The 16818-nt window shown below is 39.1% G+C and overlaps 2 protein-coding genes across 3 annotated transcripts in view; one reads left to right on the top strand and one right to left on the bottom strand.

Moving 5' to 3' along the window:
* Window positions 1-8427, top strand: part of arhgef25a (Rho guanine nucleotide exchange factor (GEF) 25a) — a 70849-nt gene extending 62422 nt beyond the window's left edge. For both annotated transcript variants that reach the window (XM_060893438.1, XM_060893439.1), the window contains 6 exons: window positions 193-270; window positions 377-568; window positions 1048-1228; window positions 1954-2171; window positions 3286-3447; window positions 5934-8427. In XM_060893438.1, coding sequence (XP_060749421.1) covers window positions 193-270; window positions 377-568; window positions 1048-1228; window positions 1954-2171; window positions 3286-3447; window positions 5934-6050 — 948 coding nt within the window. In that variant the 3' untranslated portion in view covers window positions 6051-8427. The remainder of the gene's footprint in view (window positions 1-192; window positions 271-376; window positions 569-1047; window positions 1229-1953; window positions 2172-3285; window positions 3448-5933) is intronic.
* A 2987-nt stretch (window positions 8428-11414) lies between these two features.
* On the bottom strand, window positions 11415-13792 carry sp5l (Sp5 transcription factor-like). Its single transcript, XM_060894351.1, has 2 exons — window positions 13496-13792; window positions 11415-12826 (listed from the first exon to the last, which is right to left on the bottom strand). The coding sequence occupies exons 1-2, from the start codon at window positions 13547-13549 to the stop codon at window positions 11771-11773; spliced, it is 1110 nt and encodes a 369-aa protein (XP_060750334.1). The 5' UTR covers window positions 13550-13792; the 3' UTR covers window positions 11415-11770.
* Window positions 13793-16818: the final 3026 nt, after the last annotated feature.

Below are 16818 nucleotides of genomic sequence, written 5' to 3'. Positions count from 1 at the left end.
CTAAGAAAGAAGAGATGTCATGTGCCAGGTTATAGCAAAAAAATGCTAATTTCCACCTGCAGTCATTAGAGAGATGTTACATTTGCTTTATACTGTTGCATTATACTGTTTTAAACAGTATAAAAGTCTCTCTCTCTCTCTCTCTCACTCTCTCCTTCTCTGTCTGTCTCTCTGTCTCTGTCTATGCAACAGAAAGCAGTGGAGGTGATGTGCTTTGTTCCTAAGCGCTGCAATGACATGATGAACGTGGGACGACTGCAGGGCTTTGAGGTAAGGCGCCAGACGCGAGCTGCAGTTCAGAACTGTCTCAACAAAAAATAAATTGTGGAGAGGTCTGAGCTGTCCTGGCTCCTAAATACATCTTCTTTTCTTCCAGGGGAAAATCACAGCACAAGGAAAGCTGCTTCAACAAGACACTTTTACTGTCACAGAACAGGACAGCAGCTTCCTGTCCAGGCCAAAGGAGAGGCGCGTTTTCCTGTTCGAGCAGATCGTCATTTTTAGTGAGCCTATTGACCGGAAGAAAGGATTTTCAATTCCTGGATACATATTTAAAAACAGCATCAAGGTGGGCCTTTAATTTCAGTTAAGCTTGACCATGCCTTCAGATCTAATGACTTTGATTTGCTGAGATCATTAGACTGCTCCTGTAACATTATCCACCATGTCAGGACCTGCAATCTAATCTGCAGTATTATTAGTACCTTTTGACCTTTGCGGAAAATGGTCTGTTTAACTCAGTGACCCTTCCAGAAGTGCTTTTATAGAGCAAATTACTGCTTCTATAAGCATTAAATGACGTTAGCTAAACACATTTTTCTTACTACAATAATATGAACAAAATTTCGCATTCATAATTATTTGGGCTGATTGCAGTTTTTATAATCACACACTTGTAGCGGTCTTGTCATGGACAAGAGTATAACAGCTATCATAAAGAAAACTGTAACAGTATCACAGCATAATATGTCATAGAAGAGTCGTTGTTCATAAGTGTTTACCAGTTCATACTGATGTGAATGTACTTTGGTCTGGTGCACGTTTCAGATGAGTTGTCTGGGCATAGAGGCGTGTGTAGATGGCGACCCGACCCGCTTTGCTCTGACGTCCCGTGGTGCCGATGGCAACACCATCCGCTTCGTCCTGCAGTCTTTCTCTGTGGACATCAGCGGGTCTTGGGTGAGCGATGTGAACCAGATCCTGGAGACACAACGCAATTTCCTCAACGGTGAGCAAATCATGACCTCCACACCATCTTCAGCATCTTTACCAGCATCAGATCTCAAAACCTAAAATTGGATTAAAGAATAGGATTAGACTTATAGAGCAATTTATAAAGAATTATTTAAGAACACACCACACACACGGGATCAGGATGTTGTATATGGAAGTGCTGTTTTGACTTGCATAATTCACACATTATTTTACACTCAGTCCTAAATCTAACCATCTTCACAAAGCACAAAGTAATGGTTTTACACTTTCACCTTTGAAAAAACAACAACCTTTATATAAAGCACATATTAAACAATATATTGTTAGGATTAACTTACTGATCCTGGTAAGGCAGTTATTAGTTCACAAAAACAAACAGACACACACCTAAAACAAACACACACACACACACCTGCACACACTAGAAATTTTGAATTTAGAAAATTGAGACTGGGATAACATGAGATGCAACAAAAAAAAAAAGTTTTTACTTTTATGCAGGTGCAAACGAATGAATAGATACAAACCTCAAATAAATAAGTTCATTAACATTAACATACAGCACCGCATCATGCATTTAAAGATTTCATTCATTCATCCTTAGTAACTGCCTGATCAGAGACATGGTGTTTTGAATGAGTGTGCTAGTTTGTTTGCATTTTTGGAAATTAAAGCAATGGACTTCTGGTGTAGGTTTGCAACTTTTAGTTAGCTTTTATAACTTGTTTTGTTGTGTAGCTTTGCAGTCACCCATCGAGTACCAGCGAAGGGAAAGTAAGAGTAACAGTTTGGGTCGCACCATGAGACCTCCAGTGTGTGCAGCATCTGGTCTGAGGCCTCACTCTTCAGCCTCCATGGACAGACAGAGAGCACCCTGCCTGCGTGCCTATAACACGTCCCTGCCCTCCCTCTACCTGTCCAGCCAGGGCCCTGGTGACATGTCTGCACAGCTAGAGGTACAGACCTCATTGGCATACATGCTTAAGATGAGCTCTGTATTCTGACACGTACACACTCAGGTATCTGTGACTTTTCATTTCACAGGTACAAATACATTACTGTGAACATTTTGTATCATTTGTATTATTATTGTGTTAATATATTCAGAATATATCAAAGAATACTTCAAAGATTTTTCTACCTCATCTCTATCCACCACATCTGTAGCATGCACTGTACATGATGACTATTCAGACACCTAGAAATGACGAGGGCAGTTTGAATATTGTTAGTAAATCATGATTTTGTTATGAAAATTTAAAATAACACTCGCAATTGTTTTATTGGATGACACAATATAGGAACTTGCTTTTTGGTTTTGTGCCATCCATGATTGATCAGAATTACACAACTACATTCATTCATTCATTCATTTAATCATCTTCAGTAACCAATGTAGCCTGTTCAGGTTTGAGGTAAATCCTGAGCCTTTATGAGTAACACTAGGCATGTACCGTTAGACCCACATTAACATACTCATCACACCTAGAAGCAATATTAGTATAGCCATTTCACCTCCCAGTGTGTTTTTTGGAGGTGGAAGGAAACTGGAGAACCTGAAGGAATCCCACACGGCCATGGGGTAAGAACATACGAAACCACACGTAAACGGTAACCTGAGCTCAGGATCAAACCAGCTACAAGGGAGCTGTAAGCCACACATTCTTCTCTCTGAATTCAGCAACTGTTCCAGTGAATCTGATGAAAAAAATAGTGCTTTCTTTTCTCAGTACCAGATGGAGTGCATTAAACTGGAAGAATAAAAAGGCTAAAATATTTCATTCTAATTTAAACAGGTCAAAGTACAAGACACATTCATACATGCATACACGTACACACACTTGGACAATATTTGAGAACTGAAACAAACATGACCAGCCTGTAGAACTGGAATTATTGAGCTTGTATTGGCTGAGACTTAAGAATCCACTGGAACAAAATCACCTGCTTTAATCTCATCAGAACCAGAGAACTTCCTCAGACTCTTTTAGGGATGTTTCAGTCTGGAACATATAAGCTGATTTGAGTGTGTGTGTGTGTGTGTGTGTGTGTGTCTGATTGTGTTTACAGTCAACACAGCGATGCAAGCTGGAGTCTCAGCTGGAGGCCCAAACAGTTTCTCCAACCCATGTTCATCTGGCGTTCAGTGAAGAGCCCCGTTTCTCGCCTGCTGTCCACTCCTGCCAGACAGTGTCCAACGGCGTCTATCCCATCGGCGCACAAGGCTCACAGGTGCATGCACTGTCATTCACACATGTTCTAAATGTGGCTGGAAGACAAAAAAGGGGCTGACGTGGCTGCAAGTTTCCATTTTAACCAAGCAATCAGAACCTTTTTATCTCCCAGATACATTTCTTGGTTTTTAGTTGATACATTCAACTCACACATCTTAAACTCAACGTAACTCAATTACCATCATAATATACAAATACTGCTCTTACTTTACAGCATGTCCTTTGAATATTAAAGCAGACAAAAATCACTCAAACAGACTAACACTATGGCTGCCATCTTTAGGAATAAACAGGAGCTACTACCTGATTATTTCTCCTGTTTAATCAGTTCATGTTAAGTTGATTAGCACCTGTAGATTCTATATGTTTGGAATAAAAGCACGTCCTTGCTTTAAGATGTATCTGAAAAGAAGCTTCAGCACTCCCTCTTCTGGAGGACAGCAGAAGCACAACTGATGGGTTTTAGTATTTAGTATTTAAATGGAGTTAGATTTTAAATGTTTAAGAAAAAACTTTAATAATACAATAATATCTATATAGCATATTGTGATGTTTATTTATTTACATATTTATTTTGTATCCAATTTAAGGTGCTGCATTTGATTGCAATTCTGATTTGCTATGCCAGCAGCTCTGATCACAAGGTTTTTATTAATAGAGGAGATAATTTATTAAACATTTTTGGAAAGAGTCTCCATGATGAAGAATAATGAAGAAGACGGCAACGGGACATTTGGTCAGATGTCATACAGGCTACGTTCGAATGTTTATAAAAAAACATTTCATTTTCCGGGGGGCACGGTGGCTTAGTGGTTAGCACGTTCGCCTCACACCTCCAGGGTTGGGGGTTCGATTCTCACCTCCACCTTGTGTGTGTGGAGTTTGCATGTTCTCCCCGTGCCTCGGGGGTTTCCTCTGGGTACTCCGGTTTCCTCCCCCGGTCCAAAGACATGCATGGTTGATTGGTATCTCTGGAAAATTGTCCGTAGTGTGTGATTGCGTGAGTGAATGAGAGTGTGTGTGCCCTGCAATGGGTTGGCACTCTGTCCAGGGTGTATCCTGCCTTGATGCCCGATGACGCCTAAGATAGGCACAGGCTCCCCGTGACCCGAGGTAGTTCAGATAAGTGGTAGAAAATTTTATTTCTTTAACTGTATATCTGCTGATTTCTGACTTTTTGTTGCATATTTGTTAAGCACAGGGCACATTCTATACATATTTCCATTTAAAATCCATGGTGTGTGCAAACTTTTGAAACAATGAGTAATCCAGTCATTTAAGCGACCGCAATCAAGAAAAGGAACCAAGTGCTGACAGAGGACCCAAACAGGATATAAAGGCCAAAACAAAATTTGCCTCTGGGACACAAGTGAGGTGGAGTAACACAAATAATTAAAAAAAAGTGGCAGTACTAAATTATTCTACTGCATAACAAGTGTCCTACACCTGCGACTTTCTTCATCGACTTCTCTGGTATCTGTATTGTTACTCGACTGGACCCTTGACCCAATAGTACCGTCTTCTCCTGACTGACAGATCAACAATAGCTTTGTTGGCTTAGATTGTTTATCTTGTTTACTCAGATATGCAGGCCTGTGCTACAAAACAAACAGGAAAGAGAAAGGGAAGTGTGAGATCCTTATCGACAGCCTGATTGTTCTCGTCCCTCGCCGCTGCTGGAGTTAAGTGGTGTTTTGATGGAAGTTGGTGAATAACGAAAACATGCCTGATGATGAATGAACTTTTTGGGAACGCTCAGTTCTGGAAAGAATAAGTGGCCATTTAGTTTCTCACCGCTAACCTCTTATACAAACAGCCAGTACTTTCCGTTATTTTCTGTGGTAACATTTGTGGAAAATAGTCACTATAGAAGTTACCAGAGAAAATAGAGGAGACACCAACTTTATGCATTTTTTTGGTGTGGCTGTGTGATTAAAGGCGTTTTGAGGAATTCTTCCTTTAATAACTGAAGTAGCAACATCAGTGCTGAGGAAATCTGATTCATTGTCATCGGGGTATCTAATCGAAGCAGCCAATGCTAGTTTTTAAATAGACAAAAAAGTTGAAGTTCTCTAAAGTGAGACTGCAGAGGCAGCAGGTAGAACGTTGATGGGTCTAAACGTCTTGGCAGGTGAGCTGAGAAGCAGAACAAGGATCTATATTGCAGATATCTCTGTATTCTCACATTTCTTTACTTTTGTTCTTGAAACTCTGCATAGCTGCTGTGATTCACTGACTCATTCACAGAGTTTCTGACTCAGTTATAGTCTTAATAAAGCAACAACTCTTACAGCCAAAGCTCCAAATATAACAGGCCTGCAAATTGCTCTGCTGTCTTTGGCACAAGTTCAGACTTTTTATAATCCCAGATGTTATTAATAAAGACCTTGTGGAAATGCTGTAGGAATGTTTATGAAGCAGAAATAAAGGAGCTGTTTGGTGTAATAGATATTTCCTTTTCTTTTGCTCCATCTAATCCCACAGGCAGGAGAGGGTGGTTCCAGGGCACCGCTGTGGGAGATTCAAACATCAGCTCCTGGTGCCTCCTCCAGTCTACAGCACTCCAATCACCTGGCCCAGCTGGATGAAGATGAACTTTGAGCTGCCGTTGAACTCTGACCCTGGCTGCCTTAGGAGCCTGTTACAGCCTGTTACACGTCCACTAGAACGACCAGAACCGATTAAGTTTTGTCCTGCCCTTTACTCTCACTCTGACATGAATGACCAAGTGACTTTTTTTTTACTTCAGCTTTCTTTCTTCCCTTTTTTGCTTGTGTTCAAAAGTTCAATAACCATTCCTGCATTGGGAGGTCACTGGAGCCAAATGAACTTTTCTTGTGTGTGAATGAGCATATTAGAGTGTGTAGGTGTGCATGTGTGTGTATGCGCAATAGAAATTGCTTCAGTGTTGTAAACATGTTTGAGTATTTTCCCTCAAAAATGTGCTTTGCTGTTTAGGGGACTAATAGCTAGCATTACAGGGCCTACATGGGGCTCAAGGCCTGTTTACAAAGGCAATATTTTTATCTCTGGTTCACAGCTAAGGGCCGGCTGGGATACATCCACTCTCCAGAAGGAGCCAGTTAGAAACAGACTGATGATGCAGTATATATTTGTATATACCGTACATTAAAGAGTGTCTCTGTGCATGAAGATGAGGTTGCTTTAGTGTCTCTTCACTGAATATAGACATGTCCAGTACTGTGTTTCTGTATTCTGTTTGACCGTACAGTGCTGTTTGATCTGGGTGGAAGGAGAGCAGATACAGTGCTCCCCCAGAGACCCTCAGCTGCCATGATGTAAGGCTGAAGGTCACACACTCCTCCCTGCAGCTGCAGCTACTGCTCAGCACATCAGACCATGGACAGTTGAAGAACGATGCGACTTTTCCAGCATCCGTTACATTCTGGCAGAGAAGCCTGCATGCACTCAGTGTGCTCTGGGACTTAACAGACTTTGGAAAATTTTGAGTATTATTACAATAGATAACAGAGCTAGAAGCCTTACAATATGACAATCTTTATGTGTAATTTACTGAATCCTGTTTAAGCCCTTCCTATCATGATGCATGCCTCCTAGCTGACTGGAGCTGACTTTACTCCTGAAAAGAAATGATAGAGAATCAACGGCAGCATATAAGAAACATGAGGAGAATTTGAAGCTTTAAAGAAAAGCTCCTTTGATGGTGCATCACTAAATGCCACAAGGAGTTAATGCCAAAACGTACAATCACTGCAAACAAAATCATCCCATTATCAAAGATATCTGATTATACTTTGTACCTGTAAGTGACTTAATTTACATATTAAAAAATTACGAAGACATTTATCTAAACAAGTATGCTTACACTGCCCAAATATCTTCATGAGTGGAAACCTCTTGACTATAAATGAACCGATCTGATGTTTCCTATTATGAGATTATTTTCAAATTAGTGTGATATTTTTAATCCTCCAATTTCCCTTTAACTAATATAAAAATGGAAATTCTCTTACTCCTTTGGCAGAAATAAAATAAGAAACAGTTGAAATATTAGATAAATAAATTTATATTCTCATATATTCTCATGTTTTGTTAGTTCAGGGGGCTCTTTTATTTGTATTTTTCAGAATGCTTTCGAATCATTTTATTTTCGAACACGATATTTGCATCCAGCAAACACACAGTTGTACCAGCAGAGGCCATCAGAAAGCTTCTGAACACTCTAAGAACGGCATGTACAAACCACCTGCTTTAGTGAAGTGATCTATGCACTTTTTATTTGAGGAGCATCCAAAAAAAAAATGTTGGCTCAAGTCTACACTGCAGTAGGAGAAATAATGTACAAAACAAAAACAATCAAACATGTGACAGTGTGAATTCATTCATTTTACACTTTACTTTTATTTTAACCTTTAGCTAGTCCATGCACATAGAAAGATGGTCCACTTACATCTAATAGCCAAACCTGAATCCAGTTTAATTACTAATAATTGAACCACACTGCCTAGACTGGCTGCACTTTACACATTAGGCATGGCAAAGGTGTAAAACAGAATGAAACAAAATATATATGTTTATGAAGTGATTTGCTCCATTTCTTTAATCTCTGAAAGAAACGATTCAGTGATCCACTCAGGGCTGAGGTACCCATAAAATCATCTTAACTTTTACAGAATGTCATCTTGATAATATGTATGCTTTATGAACATTTGGCCATAATGCAGTGTTGCACTATATGCCAGATATTTTAATTCTGCCACATTTGAAAGTCTTCTAAAATATTGAGACAAGTGAATGTTCCACAGTCCACATCCTCTGGTCACTGATATAACCCTGTATTGAGAACGGCCTCTCCTCTGTTGCCTTTGCACAAATCTAGACTTTTGCATGCCTTGTTGCAGATGTTTTACTAAACATGAAAGACAGACTAGATAGACTAAATGTCTATGCGACAGATCTCGTTGTATCATATGAAATAAACTGTCATTTTGGAGTACATGGATTGTAAAAGGCTTGAATTTTTTCTTGACATCTCTATTATATATATATATATATATATATATATATATATATATATATATATATATATATATATATATATATATATATAAACTAACACTATCAAAACTATACATTAATGTAAGCATCAATACTAGATAACGCAGACCAGTACTATAGACCTTAAAGTTAATTAAAAGTAAAGTTCCTACTGCTACCAGTCTAATATTAATAAGTAATTACTCACTAAGTAATAATAAAGTAAAAGTTTCGTAATTTACTATAAACTAATATTAATGAGGGCGATCAGGGTGGCTTAGTTAGCACGTTCGCCTCACACCTCCAGGGTTTGGGGTTCGATTCCTGCCTCCGCCTTGTGTGTGTGGAGTTTGCATGTTCTCCCCGTGCCTCGGGGGTTTCCTCCAGGTACTCCGGTTTCCTCCCCCGGTCCAAAGACATGCATGATAGGTTGATTGGCATCTCTGGAAAATTGTCCATAGTGTGTGATTGTGTGAGTGAATGAGTGTGTGTGTGTGCCCTGCGATGGGTTGGCACTCCGTCCAGGGTGTATCCTGTCTTGATGCCCGACGACGCCTGAGATAGGCACAGGCTCCCCATGACCAGAGGTAGTTCGGATAAGCGGTAGAAAATGAATGAATAATATTAATGAGTCTTATATACAAACTCTATTCGCAAACTCTATTCGCCATGCCTATTTAATTTAAATTCAGTTCAATTTGGTTTGTATAGCACTTCTAACAATTGGACAATGGACACATTATAAATTTTAATTTTATTTAATTTTGATTTTATCTCTAATGAACAAGCAAGAGGCAACAGTGGTGAGTAAAAAGATCATATGCGGAAGAAACCAGACTCAAAAGGGTGACACTGGATAGTGTGATTATTTAGGTTATACTAAGCCGTACATTAAATTGTCAAGTGGACTTTTGTAACCATGAGCTTTTGAGCAACCTATGCATATGAGCATTGGTGTAATTTCTGAATCCATCATATTTCATTTCAACATGAAGTCTTTTCTATTGACGTTATCAAATGATCAACTTGAGTGCAAAACCGATCTTGGCAACAGGTGCATAAAATCAAACATAATGCCATGCCATCTCCAGAGACAAACTTTTACAGTGTAATGATCCTACTGAAGAGCATGTTGACATTAAACACGGCACAGTTACAGAATTCTACCTATGCCAGTTCAAATTTCTGCCCTGGTCAACTGTAATACCATAACCAACAGCGGTGGGTGAAGTGAAAGTGACGTGACATACGGCTAAGTATGATGACCCATACTCAGAATTTGTTCTCTGCGTTTAACCCATCCATAGTGCACACACACAGCAGTGAACACACACCCGGAGCAGTCAGAATGCGTGAACTCCTCCATTTGGTGGATGATGGTTGATTTTAGACAATTCTATTCTTACAATTTTGTGGTAACAGTTTGCACAAAGTGAGTTCCATAAAGACATTGTTTGGTGCAGAAGAACACCTGTAGCCTTGACCTTAACTCCACTAATCACTTTTTGGGATAACTTGGAATGTTGATTGCAAGCCAGACCTCGCTGTCCAACATCAATACTGTACCAGACCTCTCATGCTCTTACAGACTCTTACAGAATCTTTCCACAATCTTTCAGAAAGCCTTCCCCGAAGAATCTCTTAATCATAAAAAATGTAATACAGTTTGGCTTTCTGTAATGCAATTGCATTAGATTTGATTTAATATAAGCGATTTTTGCATTGTGATGCATCTTGTCACGATATACTGCTACCATATCAAGTACGGGATTAGAATAATCAGAACACACGGCTGGCCAATAATTTGAGCTAAATCTGAGATCCAAAGATTATTTTAACTTCTACAAGGAATGTTGACAGTGTTGTAAGAGCTACAAGGCATTTCTGCTTTAAGCTACACCCATAACACACTTGATTCTGAATACAGGCACACATATTACTAAATATATGTAAATATAGATCCAGAAATTGATAGATACACGATATTGCTATCGTGTCACTCTTTAGCATTGCTTTAAGAGCAAAGCCAGTGCTATTTATGCAGGAATCCGGTTCATTTGTTCTCTAGCAGGGTCACATTCTGGCCATTCTATAGCAGTAAAAAGCTAATGGGAGCATGCCTGTGATATACATGACTACTGAGAGAAGGTGTTAAGTCATTCAATTGCAGAAGGGTGACAAATCAAAGCAACCGGTGTCACTAGCGGCAGGACCCGAGCAGCTGGGGGTCTATTCACAGTGATCTCCAGCCGAGCGCCATCCTAACTAACAGTGCACTCTATCATCACCACTGAGATTGGAAAAGCTAATAAAAGACTGCATAACTGTGAACTTGATGGCATAAGGTCAGGGCAGGGTCTCTATCAATGGTCTTAACTATTTACGGTAAGGTGTAAAGTGTCTGAGAGCTTTTTAGTCGTTTTGACCTTTTAAAGTGTTTCCTTACCACCCAGGAACAATGGTCACCGAAATTAGCATCCCAAATACCGTCAAATTAACATCTGAATCGTTGTATAGGCTGTGGCTCAGCACTGATGTGATATTAGATTTATGATTAGCCAGCCATTTGTTCTTTTTTACAAATCGATTAAGATGTGAGGCGTGTGCTATGGAATAAATAAGTCAAAGACAAGTATTGAGTTTTTTGGTCCTTTTTTTTATTCATTTTTCACATGCTTAGCATTTATAGAACTGTATGCCTTGTAAACATTATATACAACACTCTGGGGCAAGAATTTACTCAAGCTTTATGCAAACATCCAGGAATTTTACATTAAAGTAAAGAAATGTTTGAGTGCAAATTGCTGCTTTAACTTCATTTTGGAACGCTAGTGAATAATATCAGACAGATTAAAACAATTATCTTAATTAATTCTACAAAAGAACAAAATGTAGACAAAAATTATTAAGGCAATATTTTCTGTAAAAAATAAAGGACCAAATTAATTTAATAAATATTTTTATATTGTGCTTGGACAATTTATTAGTAATGAAATAATAGATTGACAAATGAACTTTGTGCAAAGAGAGAACAATATTGGTGAAATGGAAAGCATGCCGGAAACATGTAAAAAATGAAAAATGTCACATTTACTGTTTGGAGTGTTTTTGTCCATCACCTCTTTACTAGCAGCATGGCCTTTATTACAGACCTTAAAGTCTCTCAGTAGCTTTACACTATATTCAGAAATTCTTGAACATTTAAATATGGCTTTGTCTCTCATGAGGATTATTTAAGTGATACTCTTGACCATCTCCCTGAGAGTCTTGAGATGATCTGTGCACCACATTTTCAGCTCCTTTCACTCCCTCTTAATGTTGCTCAGCTGTGGGTCACCATGAGAGGGTTGGCTGGATCGACCCTTCCTGCTCTGGTGGGTTTTGACATGCTTGGAGAGGTGATCACTACGCATGAACCTCTTGCCGCATTGTGTGCAGCCGAATCGCTTCTCACCGGTGTGTGTGCGCAGGTGCCTCTGCAGCTCGTCTGAACGTGTGAAACTCTTCCCGCAAAAGAGCCAGTTGCAAATGAAGGGCCTCTCACCTGCATGCCAGCGCAAGTGCGCCTTCAGGTGGGATGTCTTCTTGTACACCTTGCCGCACTCTGGGATGTGACATATGTGCAGTCTTTTTTTGCCAAACTCCAGGCTACCTACGGTGTTTCCTGTTGATTGGCAGTTTGGGCACTTACAGCGACGGCAGCGTCGTGTGGAGCTCAGCAGGCTCTTGGAGGTGCCTTGCAGCAGAGCAGCAATCTGAGGCTGGTGGCCTAAAACCAGCTGCCTGCCCAGGGAGAAAGGGTGACTGGAGGTGTTGGTGTTGCTCTGAGGAAGACTCCACCACTGTTGGCTGTCTTCGATGTGCCCTCCAGGCAGGTGGGATCTGGCTGAATTGTTCTGCAGGAAGTTGGGAAAGTTCTGGCCAACAGCATTATGCTGTGCATAGTACTGAGTGTTTCCTTGTGACTGTGATGACAGCATTTTTACAGGTGAGACCTCAAATGAGTATGAAGCAGGAGGTTCAGCTGGTGGGGTAAGAGGCAGTTCATGGTGATGGTGGTGGTGATGATGATGATGGTGGTGGTGCGAGTGTGGGCCCAGACTACTCTGCACATGGCCAGGGAACTGCATCTTGGGCATGGTGAAGGCCATATGATGGGCACTCAGGCTGGAGCTGGGGGCCACGTCATTGCTCCAGAACTGAAACATGCTGGACGTGGTCCCCACTGTGCCCTCATAGGGAAACTGAGTCCCCTCAGTGCCCACACTGCCGCTCACCTGCCAAGCCTGGCTGCACGTGGTGGCCAGAAAAGACAGTGGATTGGGGCCACCCTCTGGAGAGGAGCTCGGGGTACGATCCTGAGGGGCACAAGAAGAGGATGTAAAAGATCATACACAACAAAATTCTTTATAATCTTGACAACCTTATTTAATAATAAAATCCAATTAACTAATTTAATTTAAATTAAATAACATCATTAATAATATTTGTTCCAGAAGTAAATAGAGAAACATCTATTCAGTTTCAAACTGAAAGTAGACAGAAAAACCTTATTGGATCTTCAGCTGTGGTTAGCAACCTGGGGTCTGGGGACAAGACCTCCAGAGCTCTGTGATGTCTAGCTACCCGCTCCCTAAGTGTATTGCTTTTTAAATCATATAATAACGGTGGAGAATACTACCAAATAATGTAAAGATTGTTATTGTTATGTTTTAGTTATCACAGTTTTACACTTTAGCTTCAATTTTAAGAAATTGATCATTTGTTAAGTTGTTTAAATTCTACACCTGAATGAGTGCGAACGCTTCAGTGGCTGAAATGGTTGGGATTTATGATTTATAGAAGATCCTTGGAAATTCTTTTACTCTAATTGGGCTTCCTGGATGTAAGCATTTTGCAAAAAAAAAAAAATATATCCACATTTATGTTCATTTTCTAATTTAACTGTTTACAAGACATTGCTAAAATAGTTTGAATATGAAAATGAATACAAGGTGTGTTCTTTGTTAATTTTATACATATCATACCTGTAAGAAGTTGTGGAGTAAATTGTCGGTTCTGGAGAGCGCCAGTGCAGCCATGTGCGCTTACTGTCAGGGGATCAGCACCTGCAGATCAGCGCGAGAGCAACGTGCGAACAGAGCGCGCGCGAACACCGTGACTGTATAGACGCAACGCGCGAGCGCAGAGTTCAGTCAGTCATCCGCTCGTGAAAACCACATGGAAATCAACGCAAACACTGTTACAGAGAAAAAGCGGTAAATCCTCGAGGTAAGGCAACTCATCCAGGACTCCGCACTATCTGAACTCCCGACTCTGAATGACTCCGGGTTTCCTTCTTCTTCCTCTTCTCACAGCGCTCGCGCCTCAAACACTTTTTGAAGTCAGACCCAAAGCCTATGGCGAGTCATCTCGCGCATCTTCTCTTTATTGAGGAGCAGATCCTCTCGCCAGGGGTCTCTTAAAGAGGCACTGAATAGAAGGGGAACCCCGGGGAGGGGTCTATGTGTGTGTGTGTGTGTGTGTGTGTGTGTGTGTGTGTGTGTGTGAGTGTGCGTTTGTGTGTGTTTGAGAGAGAGAGAGAGAGTGTGTGTGTATTTGTGTGTGTGTGTGTACTGTATGTGTGTGAGTGTGTGTGTGTGTGTGTGTGTGTGTGCATCATTACTGTCTTAATTTTATGTCAGTGACTTTTACTGTATCAATAGCTGACCAGCCACCACCCTCCATTTGACCATCTGCTTAAGGTGTTGTGAATAAAAACATAATAAATACTCAATTCAAACTTATTTAAACTCTATTTAACAATACAAAAGTAATACAAAATAGATTTAGATTCATAATAAGCAAGTAATGATACTGCAGCAGCTCTTCAGTACAAATCAGACCAAATCAACAATATCTAAGACAAAATATGACATGTTGTTTATATATGAATATTTTTGTTACTTGTTATTTGTAAGAAAACTTACAAATAACTTTCTAATTAATAGATTTAATTATGTTGAGTGATTGACCTGAAAACACATAATCAGATCATGCACAAAAATAAGCCATGACTGAATAATGTACATGCAATGAACTTTTATTCAGTGAAGATGAGCTTATCCACTGAAGTGAATTAGAGACCCCAGAAGACTGTTTCCTGGTTATTTAAAGGAAATATTTAGGGTATCCATGTTGGACCATCCACAGCAAAAATATGACCAATTCTGTTGACTATAAAATTATGTTTACTTGCTACTGAGCAGATGTCCATCTGTGAATGTTTATTTTTGTTAAACTGAATGTCATCTCTAAAGTTATAACTTGCCACTATATAATACGGATACAGGCTATATATGTCACTTTTTATGTCATTTATTTCATATATCTGTATAAATCCATGAATTGTGAATATAGTAACTGTTATAATATATTAACCATTCATGATTAAATTATGCATTAGGTTTGTGGACTACTAAAAGGCTCAATGAAACAAGGGTGCAGTGGTTAACTGAGCTTTGATTGAGTTTATGGTTTATTTTGGAATTAAAAGTCTCTCCTGTCTGTCTGTCTAGATAGATAGGTATATAGATAGACAGAGATCCATCACGTCCATGGGTTGAATATCATACACAATACATCACAAAACCCGACAAACACAAATGCTATAAAGGCTACACAAGCAGGTCATAGTCGAGGCTTTGATACTTTCATATGCAGTAAAAGCTACTGCTATTTTGCATGATGATCACTTCTTATAAGTTTAGTCACACGTGCAGGAGATTTCCCTTTAGGAAATTTGACTAAGAAACCAATAGGTTAAATGGAATAAAACCCGATCAAAGCCTGGTGTTAAGTGCGCGGCCGCATAAGCGGCTCTGCGGGACACTTTCACACTCCGGGTTCAAGTTAAGGGCGCCATCACATCACGCGGATTAAACCCAGATCGGAGAGACCCGAGGAGCTCAAGTCATCTCTGGGAAAGCTTACGGGTCAGCTTCAGAGCCGTTTAACATCTTAATACACAGAAAGAGCGCTTCTTTGTGTCGGGTTCGTGTGTAAACATGCGCTGGATTCTCATTCAGGAGAAGAGATCTCACCTCACAGCGCATAACAATTAGCCTTTGTCTCTGCACATGCATGACTCTGATTTGCTTTATCGGCTTTCTTGGGCGCTAAAATGCAGACATTTGACTGCACTTCATTTAATACAAATTTACCCCAGTTTATCATTTTAATTATGAATCTTCATTAACTACAATGTAAATGGAATGGAGTGAAAATCACTGAAGAAAAGTGTGGTGCCAATTTCTAAATGTTAAATGCAACCATCTTATATAAATCTCATACACTCACAAAATATAACTAAAAAAACAAATGGACTGAAAGTAAACTAAAAGTGACTAAATTTTACACAACTGTGGGTTAAACAAACTACACAAATCTTAACCATGTAAAACGTATTGATCTACTTTACTATTTATCATTCACGAACATCTCTAATGGATCCTATACCAGATGCATAGAACACAACATGATTACTGAACTAACTTCTGTGCACACACAAACACACCTGACTGAGAAACACAAAGATAGAGAACCTAGAAAACTTTACTGAAACACATAAGCTTTCAACATAAGAATAATGTAAACATGTTGGGGTCATGAAGAATAATGCAAACTGCAAAGTTGTGGAAAACCTATATACACATTCATATAAATTCAATTAAGTTTTTTTCCAGCAAAGATGAGATTATGCACTGATTATCAACTGAAGTGAGTGAAAGACTTTTCAAATGTTCACCGAAGGCAGTCAGTTCAAGAAGACATTAACTTTTTTTTCTAGTTTTGAAAGCACTTATATGTATATATATATATATATATATACATATATATATATATATATTTATATATATATATATATATATATATATATGTGTGTGTGTGTGTGTGTGTGTGTGTGTGTGTGTGTGTGTGTGTGTGTGTGTGTGTGATCTTCTTGATTTTCTATATAAATAATTAATAACATAATTTCTAACTCAGTAATTTATTTACACATTTATATAACTCAAAATACATAGACACATATTTACACAAATTAATTCATTACAGAAATGAAAACAATTCTATAATTATGTTATTTTGTTTTTTTTTTCTTTTTGTGCAAAAATCACAGATTTGCTTTTGTTATAATCAGTAAATCACTGAATCATTTCTTTCTCAGTCATACAGTGAATTGTAAACTGGAATGTAAAAAGTCTGGATCCACTGTCAGACCCAGAGAGTTTGATGGTTTAACTTAATCATTAATCATTAAAAATGAAGAATCTTGTACAAGTGCTTCTATCCCAACTATTAGGAATGACAG

Source organism: Tachysurus vachellii, chromosome 19 (assembly GCF_030014155.1).
Source record: "Tachysurus vachellii isolate PV-2020 chromosome 19, HZAU_Pvac_v1, whole genome shotgun sequence".
NCBI classification, from domain to species: Eukaryota; Metazoa; Chordata; class Actinopteri; order Siluriformes; family Bagridae; genus Tachysurus; species Tachysurus vachellii.
Note: the sequence above shows the minus strand (reverse complement) of the source record. Positions and strands in the feature narration are given on the sequence as shown.